This window comes from Cricetulus griseus, chromosome 5 (assembly GCF_003668045.3).
Source record: "Cricetulus griseus strain 17A/GY chromosome 5, alternate assembly CriGri-PICRH-1.0, whole genome shotgun sequence".
In the NCBI taxonomy this organism is placed as follows: Eukaryota; Metazoa; Chordata; class Mammalia; order Rodentia; family Cricetidae; genus Cricetulus; species Cricetulus griseus.
Window position 1 is genome coordinate 175047370 of NC_048598.1, and position 23356 is coordinate 175070725.

Consider the following 23356-nt stretch of genomic DNA (forward strand, 5'->3'; position numbering starts at 1 on the left):
ACAGGAGTGGCAGGAAGATAGGCGGGGCTAGGAGATGAGGAGGATGCTGGGGAGAGAGGAGAGAGGCACTTCGAGGAGACTCTGTGTAGAGACTGGGGGTATAGGAATTGCCAGGTGTTCTTTGGTAAGATAAGGTCACGTAGAAATACATAAATTAGTAGTTATGGGTTAATAATTAAGAGCTAGCCAGTAAGAAGCCCTAGCCACCGGCTAATAGTTTATAAATTAATATATATCTCTGTGTGCTTATTTAGGGGCAAAAAGGCCGTGGGACCAGGCTGGAAAGAAACTAAAGTTACACTTGCCTACAAGAATAAGGAGCTGGGTTTGATCCCCAGCATCAGTATGAACTGTCAGGCATGGTGGTGCAATTCTTGTAACCCAGAGACTGTAAGGTCCCTGCAGTTTGCTAGCCAGCCAGCCAGCCTAGATTAATTGATGAGCTCCGGGCCAATGAGTGACCTTGTCTCAAAAGAGGTGGACAGCATTCCTGAGGATGGTACCTGAGGTTGCCAATTGATCCCTACACTCATACACATGTATGCTAATGCACATCCATGCAAGTGCACACACACACACACACACACACACACACACACACACACACAGTGTCATGATTTGTGGAGAACAGTAATGTTGCTGGTCTATGTGTTGTGTAGCCTGGGGGAAAATAAGGCTTGTCTGGGAGACAGGAGGGCAGAGGTACCATCTTTAACAGATGTCATGACAGTCAATGAGGACCTACACATGTGTCCTTTGACCCCTGGAATGGTTGCATCTTATTGATGAATGCAACTGAGACCATCCCATTTTAACTCAGAGACTTAACCGGCAATGAACATTGGTGAAAGAACACTCAAGAATCCCAAAGGACCAGCCATCTCACAGCCAGAATGAGGACATCATCTGTAGAGGCAGGAGAGGAGTGTCTCAGGAAGGTGGCCATGGTTTATGCCACAAGAGCGATGGACACAGTTGTTCAAGAAGCAGTGCCCAGGCCAAGCATGGTGGCACGTGCCTTTAACCCAAATGTTTGTGAGTAAGAGGCAAAGGCTGGAGAATCTCTGTGAATTCCAGAAGCAGTGGCCTTGGCTGTAGTGGGTTACACTGGACAGAGTAGGGATAGAGCACTGGTGAGGATGTGTGCAGGGGCCATGGCCCAGAATTTCCTGTGGGAGTCCAGGAGCTAATGCTATCAGATGCATACGTGCAAGGGAAAGAAAGAGGCTCTTCCCTTAGTGACACCAAACCAAGGACTGACAAGGCTGCTTCCTGGTCTGGGGAGTGACTACAATAGTCACCTTTCTCCATTTGCACTGGAATGCCAGCAGATCATTTTTTTCACAAATGGGTATTTTTTTTTTATCACCCTTTTCTGCTGTTGTGGCGGAGATACCCGCAGTAATGGCCCAGCCCCAAGGTGGGTCTCGGTGCACATGGCTGGTTTGTTATCAGTGTAGGAGAAGCCTACACTGATGTGACAACTTTCACAACCAGGAGCATTTAAGTGACTGGACAGCTCTCACTTCTAGACATCAGGAAGCTAAAGCAGCTTCCTTGAAACCTGTGAGCTGGCTGTGGCTGACTTTCTTCACCTCCTACATCTAGTGTCTGCCTTACACCAGGTCACGGGTAACACCACAGCCTGACTTAAGTTGGTTTGAGCCCTCCTCATTTGTTGCCCACTTGCCCTTGTCTCATGAAGGCCTAGGACATGAACTCTTGGGTGGAATAGTGCTCTCTTGCAACCCACCCACCCGCCCTCCCACAAGCCAGATGACAAGAAGCAACCACCAGACATTTAGATATCTGCTCTTTAACTCTGTTACTCTGCTGTCTATGGTCGTGGGTACTCTGATGCATGTGTGGTCTTGACTGGGACTCCAAATAGAATTAGCCTGGTTTCTGATGAAAGGCTACCTTTCCATAATCCTTGGAAGCCTCGCTCTGCTGACAGTGGACTGAGTTAGAGTCAATAAGAAGGGGCAGAATGGGGAAGAAGACAGGAAGGTGAAGGGGAGCATGGATGAGGATGGAAGGCTTCATGCCCTGAGACTATGGAACACGCTGACCCCTGTAGCTCTGTGGAGGAGTCTGGCCCAGACATGTCTCTCAGGCTTGGGTGCCCGGGAAGGAGTCAAGTGAGCTTCCTGTGGGTCCAGACAGCTCCTGTGTGGAAGCTTCATGACCACCTGGCAAGAGGGAGGCCACCGGGAGAACTGATTCACTAGGGGGCATGTAGGGAAGAAAAGTAGTGCTGTCATAAATCTCAATTACGAGCCATGATGGTGCCCTGGTTTAAGACACACACACACACGGGGATATCAAGGACCCTAGAGCATGGAGCCTGGCTGAGTCATGTGTCCTTGAACTTCACACAGTGAATTCCAGATAGCTTCCCTCCAAAATCCGAGACGGTGACTGACAGGATATTCACAGGCTGCTAAGCAGTGGTAAGGTCATCGAGTTGTGACCTGATCCAGATGACAGTGTCCTTTAACAGTGGGGACTGCAGACTTGGACACTATGAGCCAAGGAGTGGCTTCAGCAGGGATTTGTCTTGCTGGCCCTCTGCTGGGGATGTCTGCAGCTGTTACGGAGCCTGAGTGAGCCAACGAGGTCAGATGACATCATTACTTAGTGATGTAACAACAGGGCTGCAGCCATAGATAAGAATGCCCTTATTTTTAGAGGTGGGCTAATATATTTTAACGTCATTGTGCCTAAAATAAACTCATCATTTGGACCAGAATAAAGCTCCTAGGCAACTACACAGCTATGCTGAGTTGGAGTGCCTGAGCCTAGAGCCAGTTTGTGGGTAACTGCCAAGTGATTTCAATGGGTGGGGGTGGAGGCTTTAAGACGGTATTGGGAAGTGTGGGGGCACCATTCCAAGCATTGTAAGGAGAGTCCCTGGGAAACAGCATGCAAGTTAGACGGGCCAGTCCTGCAGGCAATCGTCTGAGGGTGAAGACTAACTTCCAACTTTGGGCAGATTATACAGCTCACAAGGAAGACATAGGGGGAATTCCTGGCTAGCACTGGCTATACACTGTTTGTACATATTTAGACAAGCTCAAGCTAGAGCTGCCGGGGTCTGCGAGTGTTTCACATTGCTAGGACTTCGGGCACAGGCTCGACAACTAGACCTCTCCCAGAGGGTGCCCAGTGAATCCCAGGCAGCACAGAGGAAGGGAGGCAAACACCATTTGCCACACTGACTCTCTCCTTTTACCAGTGGCTTGAAGATGAGAGAAATGTTGGGAAAGAGTAGATAGTGAAGTAAGTTCAAGAGAGAAGGTTGTGTGGAAAGCCAGGCAGGGGGCAGAATCTCTGAGATCTAACAAAGTTCTCTCTGGTAGAGAGGATGTTGAGTACGGCTCCTCTGCTATAACTCACTAACCATGGATGCTTGGGCAGGGCTCGCATCCTCGGGGCTAACCACCATCTTTAGGGGAACAACCTCAGATCCTGATGGCAACATGGAAGTGGGCCAGCATGGCCGTATGATTCCTACACAAATGTAGACGTGTACTCTCTTTCTCTCTGTGTGTAAGGAAGCTAGGACTGAGGTGTGGTGATGTATTATTTATGATTTATTAAAGCTTGCCTGAGGATTCAGAAAGCAAAGTCAGTCCCAAGCTATAGAAGCCAGAAACATACCTTTAATCCCAGCATCCAGAAGCTAGGAGGTAGAGGCACACACCTTTAATCCTAGGACTCAGGATTAAGAGATAGACGGATCTCTGAGAGTCCAAGGCCACCCAGATCTACACAAGAGTGATTCAGTCTAAAAAAGAAGTATAGCACTCACCCTTAATCCCAACACCAGGGAAGTATATAAGACAGAAGCAAGATCTCGGTATGAGGGATTCGTTCTCCAGCCACTCTGAGGAGAAGGTTACAGTCTGAGGCTTGATGGAGAGCTTGTGTGTGGATTAGCCCCTTCAGCCTGAGCTAGAGCTGAGAGCTGGTGGCCGGCTGCTTTGTTTTTCTGATATTCAGCTTGAAGCTTGAACCCCAATATCAATCTCTAGGTCATTTATTTATTCGTGTTACACAGTCGAGGAAGCACATGCCAAAAGCCAAGGGTGAGGATTGGGTACCTGTAAAGGGGACCTTGGAGGATTTCCTACCACAGGGAGCAATCTGGCTGCACATCACCTCTGCTCAACCCCTAGGACAGCAGAGATTGGTTTTCAACACTATCCCAGCATGAGAAAGGAGGCCACTTTGCCCCAGACCTAGTTGTACACCTGGGTCTCCAGCTCTTTAATCTCTTTGGTTTTGTCCCAAGAAACATTCCTCCTCATGGCTTCAGAATCACCATGCCTCTCTCTCTCTTCAAAATTTAGAGACAAAATCTTCTTTCATTTATCTAAAATAGTATGCCAAGATAGCATTGTTATATTTCTGCTGCTGGTTTTGAAAGCAGACTGACAAACTATTGCATAACCCTTTGTAACCATGCACAAAACTGGAAAAAGCCTATGAAGTTCTTCAAAGTTCCAAGAGGATGCACAATGGGGGCTGTCCTTCTGTATATATGCTTCTCTTATTGGTTGATGAATAAAACACTATTTGGCAGGAAGATAGGTGAGACTAGGAGATGAGGAGAATTCTGGGAAAGGTAGGTAGAGAGAGACCGAGATGCCAGCCATATAGAAACTGGGAGGATTGGATGCACCAGGTGCTCTCTGGTAAGATAAGGCCATATAGAAATACATAGATTAGTAGTTGCAGGTTAATAATTAAGAGAGGGCTAGCCAGTAAGAATCCCTGGCCATCGGCCAACAGTTTTATAACTAATATAGTGTCCGTGTGTTTATTTGGGGCTGAAAGGCGGCTTCGGGACCAAGGCTGAAAAGAAACCTCCCACAACAGATGCAACTAGAGGTAGTCACGTGCTGGCCAGGTGTCTAGTAAATGTGGGCTGCCACTTCTTTGGGAATTTGATGGCGCTGGAGAGTCTGGGCTGTGGGGACCCTGCCACTGGCATTCCCACCTGTGATTCTCCTCCCCCACCCTTGCCACCTCACAGGCCCGGTGCTGGAATGCCTGGGCAGGGGTTTTGACAGAACCACTCCAGCAAAGGGGCAGGGATGGAAAGCATGAGTGGGGCTCATCCTGGGGAGAGTAGAAAGACTGTCCTGCAACAGCGTAGGGACACAGGGTAAGTGCAGGAGGCTTCTGGGAGGAAGAATGACAGGAGGCACAGGTGGAGGGCTGCATCCCAAGGCTGGGAGCCGGAAGGCCTGAATGAAGGTCACTCCTCCTGAATGAAGGAGACCTGAGAGGCCACACATTCAGAGTGACAGATGGTGGTTCTGTTTTGTTCCTAGACACCAAAGGGCACCCCACCAGGAAGTACAGAGGGCAGGGGAACCGCAGCCTCCTCCTGTCACTCACCCTCCTGTGGGGGGCTATAGCGTGCATTCTCACAAGCAGAGCCACATGGGGGAAATGCCCCTCCGTGTCCTTTGACGCTGGCGGGGCCAATCCCATTAATAAGAAAGAGCAGAGAGAACGAAGCAGGGTGGAAGGGCGCCCCCCAGAGTCTGGAACAGAGGTCAGCAAGCCCTAGCTGGAGAACACTGCTTGGGAGGGAGGAGGGGAAATCGGAAGAGGGTCTCTGCAGCCTGGAGAGTAAAAAGGCCAGCCTCTAAGGGAAACGCTCATGGCTGGGGTTCCTGTAGCTAGAGGAACTGACTCTCCTAGTGAGGCTAGCACTCATGCTTTTCACACCCGGTACAGCTGAGAGCTGGTGGCAGAGTCCCATTGGTTGGCACCAGGAGGTGGCACTAGTCATGTTTCCAGGCATGCCCGGAAGCATTTTCCTCTCCGCCTTATTCTAGCGTGGGCAGACAGGGCTGAGCATCTTGTCTGTCACAGAGGCCCAAGGGCCCTGGTCCTCCCCCACAGCTGCCACAGCGGTGCCAGATCCTTACGGGAGGGCACATTATGAGGAACAGACTTCAAATTTAAGCACAGTCAGATGCCTTTGTCCATTTTCTCCTACTCTTTACCTCTATGCCATCCCCCTGCCCCCATTCACTCTATCCATCCCAACTCTGCTTTAGGGACAGACAGCAGCCTGGTCCTCACCATCCAGCACCTGTCAACACTCTCTGATGTAGCTGGTGACTTGAACAAAACCTGCTTGTTGATGGGTCGTGCTTTATTCTACCTTTCTTCTAAATGGAAAGTCTGCAAGTTGCAACAGTTTCTGATCATGGCTGTCTAAAGGGGAACATGATCTAACCCCATGGAAGCAGAGATTGGAATGCCAGCTTCTCTCCGGCAAATGTCCACACATAGGAGGATGGTCTGGATTCTAAGGGCTCGCCATTCTGTGTGACTTTAGCACACAGCTCCCGGCCTTGAAGCTCAGGCCAAACTCCTACATTTACTCTAAGGTGCAACCAAGGGGTTCTGGCTAAAGCAGGTGCTATAGTGTTCTGCTATTAAGATGAGAGTCCCCAGGTGCCCCTGGGCAGAATGCAGCAAAGCCCCAGGTGGGGGCTCAGTGACCAGGTGCTCTCTGATATCTCATCAAGGATCCTCATTTGTTCAATGCTAACCTGAGGCTAGCATGCCTTTGCTAGGCTCTCAAAACCAGGCTAGCAAAGCTCATTTTATTATTTCTGAGATATGAACAAGTACCTCTTGTCTTGAGGTAGATGGGTAGCTGAGTTATTCTCATTCATTACTCATAATCAACAGACCAGCGTTTATTAAGTGCCCATTCATAGGGGGGACCTTGGTCGCTGAGGGCTTCCTTGGGAGGGCTCATATGTTAGCCAAAATCTAAACTTGGCCTAGGAAGGACCTGTGAATACCCATGGCCAGTGATGTGGAGGAGGTCCGGGCACACACCCAGTCTATACACCAGAGGCTCTGTATCTGTATCATGGCCACCTAGTGTATGTATCTTATGTTCACAGTAGGAAACTAAGTCCTTCTCCAATGGAGTCGCTTCGGGACTGCAGTGACCCCCCAACTAGACTGAAGCCTTCAAGGTCTTGTGGCAGCATCGTACCGGTGACACCAGTGACCACTGTTAATGCTAAGCTGAGATGCATTAGCATTAACATTTCACATAGCATCCCATAGGTTTTCTACGCTAGAGCAAACAGGGTTAGTTCCCATTATGGCTTCTATGCCCCCAGCTGGCATCTCGGGGGCTCTACCACTGGATCAACAGGGGAATGGCTTTTGGGGATGGGATGGCTGCCAGGGGAAACCAGACACTGGTCTTCAGTGTGGGCTCAGCTCCAGCAGACAGAGATAGAGTAGAGCTGAGGGGCTTGGCAGACAGTGAAGACGGGTGGAGTAAATCACAGCCAGATGTCCCCACTTCCTCTCCCCCTGCTAGGTCACCCAGGCAGGCTAGGTACGTACAGGTCAGTACGGCCAGGGAACGGTTCTTGGATGCATTCTCTTCTCTCTGGGCCACAAGCGAGGTGTTGGGCTCTGCTTGGTAGGCACACAGTGCCTCCCACTCCTTCTCCAGTCGGTTCTTATTCTTCAGATGGTCTTCCATGTAAGCCTGAAAAGGACACACAGAGTCAGGGGCCTGCGATCTAGGACTGGCCCGTGGCAGGCCAGGGATGTGTGGGGTACGACAACTATTCTAGCTTTTGTTTCTGGCTTGAGATGTGTGTGAGATTCCCCCACCTGGGGACCGAGCCTCAGCACTGTGTTAGGAATTGCAGCATGCACTCGAGCAAGGGTGATCTTTGAGAGAAGAGAGACAGATCTCTGTCAGCACACATTTAGCCAGACAAAACTGGTGAGGAAAAAATATGTATGCAACAAGGCCTACTACAAGGGCTGTAGTATTTACCTGGGACGGAGAGGACCCAGGGGCCAGGTCAGTGTGGGGGCTGTGCTGAGAAGCAAGGAGAGCTTGTACAGGAGGATCAGGGTTAGGGGGATGTCCATGGACCTGGTAGTGGGAGCCATGGGAAACTTATGAGCAGGGGCAGCTGGGTACATGTGCTTGAAAACCGCCCTGAGAACAGCACTCCTGAAATCGAGGAAGGGAAAGGCACAGGTCACATGAAGCCACAGGAGAAAACTGATGCATACTTAAAGAACAGGACTAAACATAGCTACCAAGGAACCTGGGGGATGTATCTCAGCTAGTGACACCCTGTGTAGCCAGTCTTTCATCTTCTCTTCCCAAGAGGACTGCTGGTTCTCAAAACAGTAACCTTTGAAGTTATCTACTTGAAAAAGCGAGCTGCTGGAACACCACTTTGTATCCAGCCTTGGTCCTGATGGAAAGCCTCCATCCATCCAGGAAGAGGCTGAACCAGAACCACAGCTTTAACCAGGCCCTCTGGTGAGGAGCCAGACTGTTCGGCCTCCTAAGGCCTGGGAGAGAGAGACACACTCCTCCGCTGATCCCCAGGGTTGGAAGTGCCTTTCAATGTGCACAGATTCCTATTTACTGAGGAACTTCGGTGTTCTCAGATGGTGCTACCAACCCACCAGGCACAGTCACAACACACACCAGCATGTGAGACTCGTGTACTTTTAGCATATACGCAAACACATGGAAGAAACAAGGGGTCAGTCCAGAGCCAGGGAACTCAGCCCCACTGCCTTCACTCCTGCCTCGGTCTACACAAAAGTTATTTTTTTTTCTTAAAGTTGGAACTTTGCTGAACCATTTAGACTGGGAGCTGTGATGAAATCTGAACATCTCTAATGTTAACCAAAGGAAGCAAAGTCCGACCCTGGCTCTTTCCAGGCTTTGTTTTCCCAGTACTTGCCAGTGAGCACACATCACTAACACTGGTGGCTTAGGGCATAAAGGACTCTGACTGTTCCCTGCCACTGAGACCCTGTGTGGTCTCTGCAGCTTGTCAGTCCACTCGCTCCAAAAATAGACCTCCTGGAAGAGATGCTAGGAAGACCACACCCAGGTGATAAGTGACTTGTGCAGGGTGTAGTGGTCCCATTCTTGTCTGTAGCTCAGATTAGAGTAGCTCAGCTTTCCTCAGCTCCCTCTTCTCTCTTCCCTCCCCCTTTCTTTTCTTTCTTACTAGGCAAGTGCTCTACCACTGAACTTTACTTTCAGCCCTGATCATGGGCTTTTAATCTACTCTATGCCACACGCAGACATAGGCTCTCAAGTGGGTCCACAGGAGACGTGCACACATGTGCACGTGTGCCCACACTTGGCCTCTTAGCATGAAGTAGCCAGCACTCAGTAGCCAGTCAGAGGTTCACGTCCTTCCTACTACTTATGCCCACTGCTCCCACCCATGCCTCCCGCTCTCTGACACTCTAGTGTTGAAGGAGCTGGGGCAGTCCTCTCAGCCAATCGTCACTGCTAACAGACACTCCAAGTGACAGGTAGGTAGAAGGCAGAGGCAGGCGCTTTTGTCCCTGGTGACTCAGAACAGAAGGAACACCACTCAGCTGTTCCTTGATGCGTTGACAGAAATGTGCCAGGATCCTTCTAGACATTAGCTGTGCCCTGCTGGGCTACCTCCCCTGTGGTCCTGTGCTCTGGAAGTCAGGGACCACCAAATAATCTCTAGGGGTCTTTGAGATCCTCTGGGCCCAGCTGTGAGGTGCAGGGCCTGGTGGTGGTGAGGCAGCTTCCTGAGGCAGCCTTCTTAGATTAGTAGACTACTTCTACTCTCCCCCACACAATTGTGGTGATATCTTCTTTGTACAAATAAAGCCTGTCTGGGGGGTAAGAGAATGGAGCTTGCCACTTGCTAACCGTAGAGGTCTGGAGGTCTATACAGATGACAGGAAGTGAGGTAGTTGGGCAAACACAGGATATAAGCAGGGAGAAACAGGAACTCGCTCTCTTGTCTGCTGAGACACTAAGGAGGTAAAGTGTGCTGTGGCTTGCTCCTCTCTGATCTCTCAGCATTTCCCTCTAGATCTGACCCCAGATCTGACAAGGGAATGATTTCCTGTTTCTCTCTGTTTATATCCTGCCTCTGCCCAGCTACCTAACTTCCTATCTGTCTATACAGATCTCTATGGTTAGCTAGTGGCAAGCTCCATTCTCTGACCCCCAGACAGGCTTTATTTGTACAAGCAAATAAAGCCTGTGCTGGCCCTCAGGGACCCTCTAGTGTGGAGTTGGAACCCATGAGGTGGAAAGATGTAGAACTGGGCAAAATTGAAAAGGCTTTGTCTCGAGAATGGAGTCATGATCACCTTTCTTGGAGATAATGGTGGTGGAATCTGGGGAAAGGGCTCATTTGGTAAAGAGTTTGCCATGCAAGCATGAAGGGCCCGAGTTTGATCCCAACTCCATGTAAAAAGCAGCATGGTGGTGTGACCCTATGGTCTTAACTGCTGAGAAGGTGGAGACAGGCAGGCTGATCCTGGGGACTTGCTAGCCAGACTTAGTCTAAGTAAAATTTGGCAAGTTCCAGGTTCAGCAAGAGATCCTGTCTCAAAATATATGGTGGAAAGTGGCTGAATGTGCTCAATATCCACCCCCAGTATCACGCTCATGTAAACACACAAACATGAATACAACATACACAATCCATACAGGAACACTTACATGTAAATGTGTACACGTCTACAAATATATTCGCGCACACACATGCAAATAAACATAATCATAGAAGAACATCAAAGGTATATTTTTGCACCCCAATTTTTTTCTTTAAAATTTATTATTGTGTGTCTTATGTGTCTGTGTACATTTCTCAGTGTGTATGTGGAGGTCGGAAGACTCTACTCTCCTTCCGCAGTGAGTTCCAGGAACTGAACTCGGGTTTGCACAGCCAGATCTCTGAGCTGCTGAGTCATCTTGCCGGCCCTTCCTTCACACCAATTCTTCAAGACAGGGTAACACAATCAATCTTAGCAAGGTGTGACACTTCAGTTTTGTGAGATCCTGGCAGAGTCACTGAGACCAGTGCTGGTGTAGGGACTGGGCAGAAGGACCAGTTAGGTGTGCAGGCCTCCAGTGTAAAGCGCGTCCTTTGTACTAGGAGCACACACTGAGGGTACTGGGCAGAGACAGGCTGGCCCTGGCTTTCCTTTCAAAAACCCTTTCAAGAAACCCATCATGAGCAGAGGCTCTTTTTGTGGCAAAACAATGGGTCTCACGGCAGGTCCTGGCGGGATCACCCTAGTTGTAGGTGCGGTGTGTTGAAGTGTACCCCATGAGTCCTATTCATTTGGACCACAGCTCTTTGAATTGCACAATCAGCTCCACCATGGAATCATGGCAAATTCACTTGAACTTCTAAGTTCAAAGCAGCCTGAGCTCTGGGCATCAGCTTGGGTGGTGGGAGGGAGGGAAGAAGTAGACTTTGATACTGTCATTTTCATCCCCAGAATTAAGGCATTTATCGATAAACTTGATTATAATGAAACTGATGTAAGTTTTTTATTCTCTCAGCATGTGCTGCTCGCCAGCCAGGTGGTGTCTGGTCCTGCACATCTCCATTTGATCAGCAGTTCCTGTTAATATTTACATGTAGCGTTGTTTAAGTAATAGAAAGTGGTGATCACACCTCTCAGACACATCCTAGGCTCTGGGACGGTTTGCCTTCCCTGTCAACTTGGCTGGATTTAGAGTCACTTAGGAGGTATTCCTTTGGGTGTGTCTATGTGAGAGGCAGACTCACCATGATCAAGGATGGCATCATTCATGCATGGGCTTTAGTCCCAGACTGAGGATAAGGAGAAAGTGAAATAAGTGCTGGCATGCCTTTCCCTCTGATCCTGGTCCTCTGTGATGTGTGCAAGCAGCCTTATATTCCTGCACTCTTGACAGACTACTCCCCCAAACCACCAAGCAAAACAAGCTCCTCCTTCTTTAGGTTGCTTTCTGTCCATCATCTTGGTGCCGCAACTAATATGAAGTCTCTCTTCCTCTTTTGTGGTTTGTGGTTAGGAGTCTGTGGGAGGCTCTGCCTTCATTGTGAAATAACACATTTTAATCAGTAAAGACAAACCCAAAACTTGGCACATGAGAGTTCTGTCCTGTGGCCTGCTCTTACAGGAAGAGCAGTGAGACCAGAATAGACTGGGCAGTGCTCTCAGACCAGCCAGCTTCCTGCTGCCAGGCCAATGAACTTGCAATTTAATGTGTATTCACACTTACCATGTAGAGGGCATTCATAGGTCTTTTTAAATGGCCATTTAAACACCTTTATTTCATGTGTGAGTGCAGGCATAAGGACTGGATAGTGGGAGACATTCTGGGTTTTGGTGACTGTGAATGTCCACATATGAGTATGTATGGGTGTGGAGGCTCAGAGGTCTATGTCCAGTGTCTTCCTTAATCACTGTCTACCTTATTATTATTTTTTAAGGCAGTCTCTCCTCACTGAATCCGAAGCTAATCTGGCTAGAATGGTTGACCAGTGAGTTCCAGGGATCCTCCTGTTGCTAGCACAGGGGTTCCTGGCATATACCACCATGCCTGGCTTCTATGTGGGTGCTGGCATTCACACACAGGTCCTTATGCTGGTGTGGCAAGCAAATTATCTCTGCAGAACCATCTTCCTAATCCTAGGGGGTTTGTTTTGAAATTGTGACTGACTTTCTGGTTATATAAATAATGCATAAAGAAATGTATAGAAGGCCGGCCTGACCCCTACCAAGAGCCCTCATCCAGTGGTTGATGGAAGCAGAGGCAGATACCCACAGATATGCATTGAACTGAACTCTGGAACCTAGTTGCAGAGAGGGAGGAATGAAGATCAAAGGGGTCAGTACCAGGCTGGTGAAACCCACAGAAACAGCTGGCCTGAACAAGGGGGAGCACACGGACCCCAGACTGCTGTCTGGGAGGCCAGCACTGGACTGATCCAGAGCCCTGAACATGGATGTCAATGAGGAGGCCTCCACTCTCTAGGGGCCCCTGGTAGTGGATTAGTATTTTTCCCTGGTGTAAGAAGGGACTTTGAGAGCCCATCCCATGTCTTGGCCTGGACACAGGATGATGTGGTGGACTTTGGGGAGGCCCTGTTGAAGGTCCTACCCAGCCTGGGGAGTGGAGGGTGGATGGGGCAGGGGGGCAAGTGAGCGGTTGGGGGGGAGGGTTGAGGAGGGAGGGAAGGGAGAGGGAGAAGGGATTGACATGTGAAGCAAGCTTGTTCCTAATTTGAACTAATAAAAAAATTACAAAAAAAAAGTAAAAAAAGAAATGGATAGAAAATGAAGATGGAATGAAACAAAACACACAAACAGCCAACACCAAGGAAGATGCACATCTTTAATAAATTTTGCTCTCCCTGGTACTTGGGAGAGCTGGCTTTGTGTGTTTTGTTTTGGTTGTTGTTGCTTGTTTTGTTATTTTATTTTATTTTATTTTATTTAGTGCTGACTGCGGTAGTTTAGGCTTTGAACATTTGCAATGTTATAGAATTTTCCTTTTTAAAATGAAAAGATGCCCCTATCAGGTTTGATCTTACATACAGGAGATCAGATCCTAGACAAGTTAAACAGCTGACTGGGGGATTTCCTCTAACCCCCAGAGTTTACGCCTTATGGTCTCAGGATCCACTGCGACCTTGTTCTAGCAGTGGCTGCAGCCCCCCTCATGGACTTCATGTCATTGCATCCACTCTCTAGTTGCTTCTTCACAAATTAGTGTGAGTGTTGACCTGGTGGGGACACTTTCCAACACCTCAGTGGATGTCGGAGTCTGAGTCTTGCAGGGCTCTCTATAAGGTATGCCATTCCTTATAATAATGCTACAAGTTAGCTTTGCAAATTGAGCCAGTAAGAGTTTAACAGCAGCAACTTAGTAACAAGTTAATAACAGTAACAACAACTCAGATCTAAGTATCTCTAACACTTGATTTCTTTCTTTGAGAAATTTTACTTTTTCCCTTAAAGGACATACATTGAGGCTCCTTTCTTCCTTTCTTCCTTTCTTCCTTTCTTCCTTTCTTCCTTTCTTCCTTTCTTCCTTTCTCTCTTCCTTCCTTCCTTCCTTCCTTCCTTCCTTTCTCAAGTTGGCAGCATTATTCTTATGCTTTGGGCTATTACTAAGCAGAATAATTCTTACTTGAACGCCATGGTACTCTGACAGTTGACTTGATATTAAGAAAGTGACTAGCAGGCAAGCAGCATGTCCACTGGGGATATACCAGGCAAGAGTGTGATTTGCCTGGCTGGAATGAGAAGGCTTGAGATTCCATCACAGTACTCAGAAGGGCGTGCATTTAGAATTTACCAGTGATTTTATTTTCTATATATTGTTCTCAGACCACAAGTGACTTCAGGTAGCTGACACTTAAGAAAAGAGAGAGGATCTGGGGTTGTTGATGGTATTTAATCCATTTCTAGGATCATCGCGGGTGGGCTAGCATTGTTTGCCTATCAACTTCCCCTCCTCTAGCTTGTTGATTTACATCCCAGAGGACTATAGTTCCAACTGTCTCCCCTGTGATCAGCTGCTGTCCTTCTGCTGGCACCAATCCATCCAGAAATGGAGGCCCAGCTCAAAAACAAGCTCTGTGTTTACCATTCTTACTGGGACCTGCTGTCGTCATACCCTGCCCACACCACCTCATATGACCTTACTGTCTGTACTGGCTGGTTTTATGTCAACTTGACACAAGCTAGAATCATCAGAGGAGGGAACCTCGACTGAGAAAATGCCTCTGTAAGATAGGGCCATAGGCAAGCCTGTAGGCATTTTCTTAATTAGTGTTTAATGGGGAAGGACCTGGCCCATTTTTGGTGGTGCCATCCATCACTGGGCTGGTGGTCCTGGGTTCTATAAAAAAGAAGGCTGAGCAAGCCATGAGGCGTCAGCCAGTAAGCAGCTCCTCTCCATGGCCTCTGCATCACCTCCTTCCTCCAGGTTCCTGCCCTTCTTGAGTTCCTGCCCTGACTTCCCTCAGTAATGGACTACTGTCTGGAAGTGTAAGCTGACAGAAAAACCCTTTCCTCTCAAGTTCCTTTGGTCATGGTGTTTCATCACAGCAATAGTAAACCTAACTAGGACACTCCCTTATGATCCTTGGAGTTACAATCACCTATGAATGTCTTATCCTGTGATCTGCGATCTTCATGTCCTGTGTTCTGAGTCCTGGTATCATCTCCCCAGGACTTTCATGCCCTACAACCTGAGACTTGCTGGTACCCTATGACCTTCTTGACCCATGATCTGGGATTTTCCATCATCCTATGACCTTCTTGATCGGAGACCTACCATCACCTCATGGCTTTACTGCCCTACACTCTAGGCTCTGCCCTGGTTCCTATGACCCCCATCTCATGACTCCACTCCAACACTGGTCTACTTAAAGAATGCTTGTCCCTGTCAAACCTACCCCCCCACTTGGTTCTGTATGCTTTCAGCTCTCGCTTTTCATGAAAACCTTTTTCTTGGGGAGATTGGTATTTTGTCCCCTGTGCAAAGAGTGTTTGCTGGTCACCTGGCATTCCTGTGGCCCCATGAGAGATTAAAATTCTGCACTGGTGCTGGATGCCCTACAAATCCTTTGAAATTTAAGAGCATTTTGGAAACAGAAGAGCAATGTAAGTTATTTTGAGTGTTTCACTATAAATTTCAGGAAATATCTCTGAACCTGTGGCTCTTGTCCCAGTATTCTCCTCCAGCCCCCACTGAAGGTTGGCCCTACAATCTGGAGACACTCCAGTGGCCCCAAAAGCTCTTTTCTAAAACCCTTCTACCCCTAAAGTCTTCTTCTGATACATCCCCTCCTTTGCCCTCTCTCGTTCCCACTCCTGCTGTTCCTGTACCTCTTCTAGAGTCTCTCTTCTACTTTCAAGTCTATTTTTAAAATCTAGTTTCCGTGCTTGAGAGGAAACATGCAGTATCTTATTTTGCTTAGCATGATGGTCTCCAGTTCCATCCATTCTCCTGCAAATGGCATGATTCCATCCATTCTTTACAGTTGAATGAAACACTGTGTGTTTGGCCCACTTTGCATTCAGATCCCAGGTGGGCATTCTTCCTCCATGGACCTTCTCACCTTATACACAGGACAGCTATTCTCAATGCACACAGCAGGCGCCTTCCTTTGTGCAGACTACGGATGGATGGATGCCTTCCTCTGTGTTCGGGACAGGCGCCTTTCTCTGAGCACACACAGGCATCCTCTTCTGGACACACCACGAGGGTGGGGGAATCATTTGAGATCTAACAAGCCCCGTGCTAAACTGAGGTCCCTGGTTTCTGGGGGCTATCTTCAACCAGAATTCACCAGTGTACCTGTTCCCATTCTGGGTGCTCTGTTGGCATCTCTGTGCAGAAGTATTAGGGTCCATGGGATACAGGGAGAGGTAGACAGGCTGAGATGGACCTTTAGGAGCTGGTGCTTGCAGTTAGGAAGTTTTGTCTGAGGAGCTGGCCAGGCTCTTAGGGGATGTCAGGAGGCATATATTCACCATGTAGCTATTGGCTGTGTTCTTGATTTAGGGATCTGAAGGGCACGCACATCTAGAACTCAGCTCGGCATTTTCCTAATTTTGAGCTCCCCTAAGAGACTCCAAGACCACTAATTCAGTCTTCAAGGGAGGATGTCCATCCTCTTGCATGTCGATACTTTCTGAGGGTGAGCTAGATGTGTTTTCATTACAGTTCAGTGTCACCTGGGGGCAGGCAACAAGCCAACCTTGACAGTAGAACTAGGGTGTTTTACTTGACAGCAAGGAAGTCTCTGTTGCTCATAGTGGAAGACTGAAGAGGTAGTCAGGATGTCTTCAGAGGCCATGTAAATCTAGGTGCAGGCCTGGGGTCCCTGGGGCTACTTTCTACACATGGCAGCCACCTTGGCACACAGGGAACCCAGCATAGCAACATGATGGCACCTAGGTGGATCAGCATTAGGCTGGCCCACTGAAGGCCACAGGCTCTGTGTTCCTTTGGTGACTCTTTGCCCTTACTGATAGAAGGGGACACTCAGGAAAGATTTATTGTTAGCTAGCATCAAGTTGAACAATGAAAATAAACTCATTCCTTGCAACACAGAACTCAAGGACAGGGGAGCATTCAGAAATAAGCCCTCCAGGGCCCACCTGGTGCTATTTCACTAGTCAAGATACACAATGAACATCAATGTCAGCTTTAAAGGAGGCCTCTGGGATCACAGGCAAGGAACGTATAGAAGCGTCCCCACAAAGCTCCCTTCTCACCGTGACTCTGCAAAAAGCAAGCTCTTATCCACCTTGTGGGAAACCGTTTTTTAAAGGCTGAGTTTTGGAGGACTTGCTTTGGAGCAATTAGTTCTAGGGAAGCTGGGCCTTCTAGCCCCTCCTGTTTTTCCACAGGAGCCCATTACGGAGCAATGCCCTTTAATTCACCAATGTTACAGTCAGACCTTTTGTGGAAGAATACAATCCATTTACATTTTCCTTGACAAGATCCAGGGAGGTTTGAGCTGAAGCATCACAGTCAGACTGACGCTTTTGAAAACAAGGGGTAAGAAGCAGCAGCATCCATGCCATTTGGGGGACACCGGTGACCTTTGTTTCTCTAAAAATATAACACTGCCGCTTGTCTTCATTAACACATCAAAGGGAGGCATCTGTGTCAAGTGTTTGAATTTCAAAAGTAAGACATTTGAAGTCCAGCAAAAAAATCATAACCAGTGGCAAGACAGAGCAGGTGTAGCCACTGGCCTTTTCCTTGTGAGCACGGATAAAAAGATTTAGGGGTTAGCACATATTTGATTAGGTAAAGCTTGCTGGCCACCTAAAGGCCTGCAGCTGGCACACCCTAAATACTGTCCGTTGATATCACGTGGCAGGTACATTACATATTCAAAATCAGAGATTCAAAATAGCATGAGAAAACCCAAGAAAGGGCACAGTCAAGTGGTCGAAGGGGAAAGTTTTGTTGTTGTTGTTGTTGTTATTATTATTATTATTATTATTATTATTATTATTATTATTATTAGCTTAGGAGAGTTGTGCTTGGAATGGGAGCCACAGACTATGAAAGAAAAGAAGCAGAGAGGCATCAGGGGTACAGACAATCTTGATGCCCGTCTTGTGAGATCTAGGAGCAAGATGTCCCTACCAGCCTCCTGAGAATAAAATTAGACACCACGCTGTTCTGAAATCCAGTTTTTAGATTCTCCACACAGAGCCTGGGAAGGAGGAATAGGACAAATGGAAGTGCAGAGAAGGAGTGGAAGGCCCTCTGGGGAGCTTTTCCTTGCTAGCGTGGCTTAGAGATTGCTTTCGTGGAATGGCTTTGAGAACGAGGCATCTCGGTCATCGACCACAGTAACATACCAGGCCTCCCTTAGCCCGGTGACCCGGGGAGTGGCAGAGAAGATGCAGACGGCCAGCAGGAGAACCCTCCCACATGGCTAAGAGCTGGCATTGACGGTAAGCTTGAACTAGGATGATTCTCAAGTTTGTCTTCTGAACACTTGGCTTCTCAGGCTGAGCAGTTCTGACCAGACACCTTGAAAAGCTGTTTGCAATGTGATTTTTTTCAAATGGCTAAGAAATATATTCTCTGTCCTCTTATCAAAACCAACCAAACTGTGAGGATCATTAAAAAAATCATAAATCCTTGGTGCAGTAGAAACACCTCAAAACTGAAAGTCATATGGAAAGTCCCCAGCAGACACTCAGTTAAGGTGGAGGACACAGGCTTCATGAGCAAGCAATGGTGATGGAACAGCACGGAGAAGATGTGGCAAAAAAATAAATCCTTTTCATGTATCGAGGTGTGGCGGGACAGGCCTTGTCAACCTAGCACAAGACTAAGGATAGGTTGGGCTGCAGAGAGAGTTCAAAGCCAGTCTGGTCTACATAGCGAGATCCAAGTCCTTTCTGTAATGGAAAATGCACGAACTTCTAAGAACTCCCTGGCCTCAAAAGACACTCAAGAAGCTGGTGTGCCTCTTCCCAAGTATCACGGGGTGTGGCTTCAGGGTGGACCTGTTCCTTGCTTCAGATGGAAACTGAAACAGCCACATTTCACTTGCTTTGAAAGATGAAAGAAGGAAGGCTAAGTCTACAGAGTGGTGGGTCAGGGCACCAGCAGTGGCTAAATCCTGAACTGCACAGAACTCAGTCTATTGGAAAGTGAACTATTAGTGATACAGTATCATTATCGCATAATGTTGACTTTTGATATTCCCAATCCAGACTGAAGTTGGGAATTACAAGTTCCACTGAAGAAACAGTTATAGATGCCCAGATGGTCAGAAGGCTGATTTAGACTGTGGGTCATCTTCATTGCTCATCACTGAGATGCTAGAATTGGAGCCTGGAGCTGTGTGCACCCTAGGCTAGCACCTTGGTTCTGAGCTGTACCCCAGCCTACCACATGGAGCTCACCAGAGCTCTGAAATATGTCCCTGGTGTCCAAAGACAGAGGAAGCTGTAGGTTTTCAGCTTCCCACTGGACTTTATGGTGCAGATTTATAGAAAAACAAAACCAAAGTTTTGTAGACCTAAGGCTAGAGTCAAGAAGGAAAGCATCAACAGGCACATTCTTCCCCAGAAGTATTCTGATTAATAAAGCCTAAAGAATTAATTAACTTTGTCCTTATCCCCCACTCATAACAAGTTCCTTCACACAGCCGAGTCTGTTTCGTTCTGGGATTTTTCGGCTGGGTATAAATACATGGTGTGGCACAGGACAGGGTCAGGGATCTCCATGTGAAGACTATAGGGTATGTCGGTGCTTTCATGAGGACGACAATCCTTGCACATTTATGCTGTCAGGCTGTTGTTCTCAGAGGCACTCGAGGAATTCTAAATGAACAATTTTTATGAATCTCATTATCTTATTTAACATCATAAAATTAAGGTTATGTGAACGTTGGTAAAATAACAATGATGAATAGAAATGGGAAATAATTGAAGGTATTGTGCCACCTTTTCCTGGTGTGCAAAACGATTAATATTTACAGTCAGGGCAAGGCGGTTTGTCTGGTGAGCTGGGTCTGAAACCCTGGAGCTGCATCTGGTTAAAGCTGGCTTTCCTGACTCTTCCTGCACTCCTATTGGCTGTCAGCTAGTTTGAGCAGCCTGTCCAATAGGTCTGAGAACTGAAGGTTCTGGGGCCCAGCTACTGGCTTGTCAAAGCTCAGATCTGAGGGATAGATTCCCTGGGCTGGAGAGTCCCCAGAACACGGATAAACAACATAATTAACAACATGACAAAGACACAAACTCAAAAGATGAGAGTTAAGCTGGGATAGGCACCCAGTTTGTGTTTTTGGAGTGGCTCTGAGTTAAACAGGAAAGAGCTGGAAATGAGAAGTTTGGGGTATAGTGAGAAATTACCAATACGGAGCCAAGTAGAAATATAAGGGTATTTAATAGGGAAAAGCCTTAGAGCAACCTAGCCAGCCGGTGTGACAGCAGTCTGTCCAGCAAGTACCAAAGTGAAACCAAAAGAGAAACGCAGTCCCCTGAAAATCTCACTCTACGTCACCTTAACCATGCCCTGCAAGCATGGTCAGGCACACCTGTAGCCAGCCCCTAAGTAGGCATGGCTACAGCTTCCCCTACATTGGGGCATTGTAGGGAAGGGAGGGACCGAAAAGCTTCTAGTTGGAGGTGAGAATGGATTTGGAACCTTCCAGAGAGGACCTGGCTGGAATGGAAGGGAGGCAGGGCGAAGCTGCCAGCCTGGTCATTCAGAAGCTTGGCTGTGGCAAGGAGCCAGGGTGTTTATTTTCAGAGCAAGGGGAAGCCATTGGAGCATCTGCAGTAACAGAGGCATCTGGTGACTGCCTCTGATAGGTCATTCTGCACAGGGCAGATCAATTACATAACTCAGAACTCTCGATGCCTCTGTATCCCTCTGCCGTGGCTGAGATCTTCACAACGGATGAGAGAGAATGGTGGAGAGGTGGGCATGTGTGCCATGTACCCTGGTGCAGAACAGACTAGGGGATCTTAGTCCTCTTAACTACCCATCCTGTGCTTCCTTATCTTCCTCATTTCCTCAAGTTTCTGCAAGCATTGGGTTACAAAATACTTGAGTTGCTTAAACTCTATCCCAAGCAAGAAACAATTCTTATGATTTGACCCAATGAGGCCGCAATGGGATGAGAAAAAAAATCATAAAAAAATCATAATCATAAATGACTTTGGTGTTTCTTTAACCCTTTAGGCTTTTGTTACATAGACCAACATTTGGACATTTAGTTAATGCCTCTATCAAGCTGTAGGACTAACAGGTAGCACCGAACATCAACCACCAGTAACTTAATCCAGGGCTTGGGATTTGAAGACAGTCCAGGTAACATGGAGCATTGGATATGCTTTTCCACAGAGGAGGTGTTCTTGGAGCACACAGGGTTAGCTCCAACATGCATCTCAATGTGTGATGTGCCACAACAGTTGCAGTCCTGGCAGGTGGACTAACCCTGATGTGTGGGGACACTGCACTGCTTCTCAGACCACCTGGTCTCCAATACCGCCAGAGGACACAGTATATACTTATTAAACATTCATACATGGGGGGAGGAGGGGACCCAGCCACTAAGGTATACTCAGATAGAGATGAAGAAAGGAGGAATCTTTAAGAAATGAAAACCATCATACCATGGCACCTCCTATTGCCCCTGGGCACCTAAATGTGAGGTGACCTAGAACTTTATAAAGAACCGAGCCCAGCTCCAGGTCTGCAATAAACTCGTCCTGTAGCAGGTAAGTCTAGCATGTGTGGATTTGCCTGGGAGATTGGCCACACCAGTCTTCCTCAGCACCCTTTTTCTCTCTCACCCACAGGGGCTCCACCCTCACTGGGGTATGGGTGTAGTCCTTAGTCAGTACCACTGATTGAATAGACAAAGAATGAAGTTTTTAGGCCTCCCTGTAAGCTTACGTCTCCTTCATGGGAGATGCCTGCCTGGCGCTCCTTGGGCCATCGATGAATACCTGCTGAATAACAAAGGAACAGGTCCCTTCCCAGTCCCTGAAGCAGGAGAGAGCCCCACAGCTTCTGGCTGGTCACAGGGGACAGAAACCTATGTGAAGTCCTACCTTGTCCACTGTAGAGATGGGTGGGAGAGGGTAGAGAAGCCAGTGCAGGGTGGGGGGTGGGGGTGTTCAGACAATGGGTTCTAGCTTCCCAGCAGTGTTCATTACATCTGCAAGTCAACGAGCCACAAGGAGGGGACAAAGGCAGGTAATCTGTGATGTTAAACAATGAAATGTTCTTTTTAAAATATTCTCACATCTGTTAATTTTTTTTTCAGCCTCAGCCTTTTTCTCTGGCTGGCTTATAGACTCACCCTAGCTAGGGTATGTGGGAATATTGCATAATCCATTCCCAGAATGCACGAGCAGATCTGTGCCCCATAAAATATTCATTCACTCTCAAAAAAATATTTGCGCCCTGCTGTCAAATGTAGACAAATTCACACAGAGTATCGGAAAATGTCCATTTTTAATGGGGAATGCTTTCCCCGAGTCTCTCTCTTGCACTAAAACGTGTTCTCCAAAATTTATTTTCATAAGAAAGATTAACAATTTCAACATTAACAGCTAATCCCTTTTCATTTAAAACTCAGCTGATAAAATTCTTTGCTTGTCATTCAAATGTGAGTAATAATTATAGATCGCAGGCCTCCGTCTCGGGCCTCATTAATGATAAATTGTATGGAAGTGTGAAGCCAAAGCCAGCTTTGATACAACTCAGAACTCAATTTCCATGGCTTCCCTTAGCTATGTACAATTAATTACACAGTTAATAAGGGAAATACGTTAATGAAAGGAGAGTTATTTACCCAGACCGCCTGCCTTTACCAAATGTCTTTTGTATGCTTCTCTCCTTGTAATTTTGGTATACAGACAGTTTAAAAGGGGAAAAAAAACAAAAAACAAAAACAAAAAAATAATACGATTGACAAAGTGGAGACTTTTAATGCCAATCTGAAGCTACTCTGATTAAAAACAAGTCCAAAGGAATTTTAATCCAATTTTACATTTCTACTGACTTCTGCTTTTTGAAAGTCCTGAAACAGCCCTTTGTCAAATAAATAATTACCACAAAGCCACTGTATTGTTCCAGAGATACAGTTATCTCCACAAATTGAAAACCTGGAAATTTTTAGAAGAAATTTACATGGAAGACAAAGAGAAGAGTCTCAGTCATTCTGAACAGACCTGAAGCTCCTTTCTTATCATTTGAAACCTCTTCTAGAACGATCAAATACACTCACTCTGTTTGGACAATCAAAGTCTGACAGCAAGACTAGCCTTCCCTGAGAAGGGTGCCACCTTTTCCGGCTTTGGCAAAGTCTAAAATCAAGAGGGCAAGCTGGATGAAGCTGTACTCCTTTCCTCTTTTTATAACACACGGGGAAGTATGAAAAGGTCCATTGTAAACCTTTGCTTTGTAACCTATTTGCATTAACACAGATCAGTGAATATTCCTCACTAATAACCATTT

The 23356-nt window shown here is 47.3% G+C and overlaps 1 protein-coding gene across 1 annotated transcript in view; it reads right to left on the minus strand.

Moving 5' to 3' along the window:
- Window positions 1-23356, minus strand: part of Ptprn2 (protein tyrosine phosphatase receptor type N2) — a 680302-nt gene that overhangs the window by 59612 nt on the left and 597334 nt on the right. The window contains exon 14 of the mRNA XM_027417041.2: window positions 7402-7549. Coding sequence (XP_027272842.1) covers window positions 7402-7549 — 148 coding nt within the window. The remainder of the gene's footprint in view (window positions 1-7401; window positions 7550-23356) is intronic.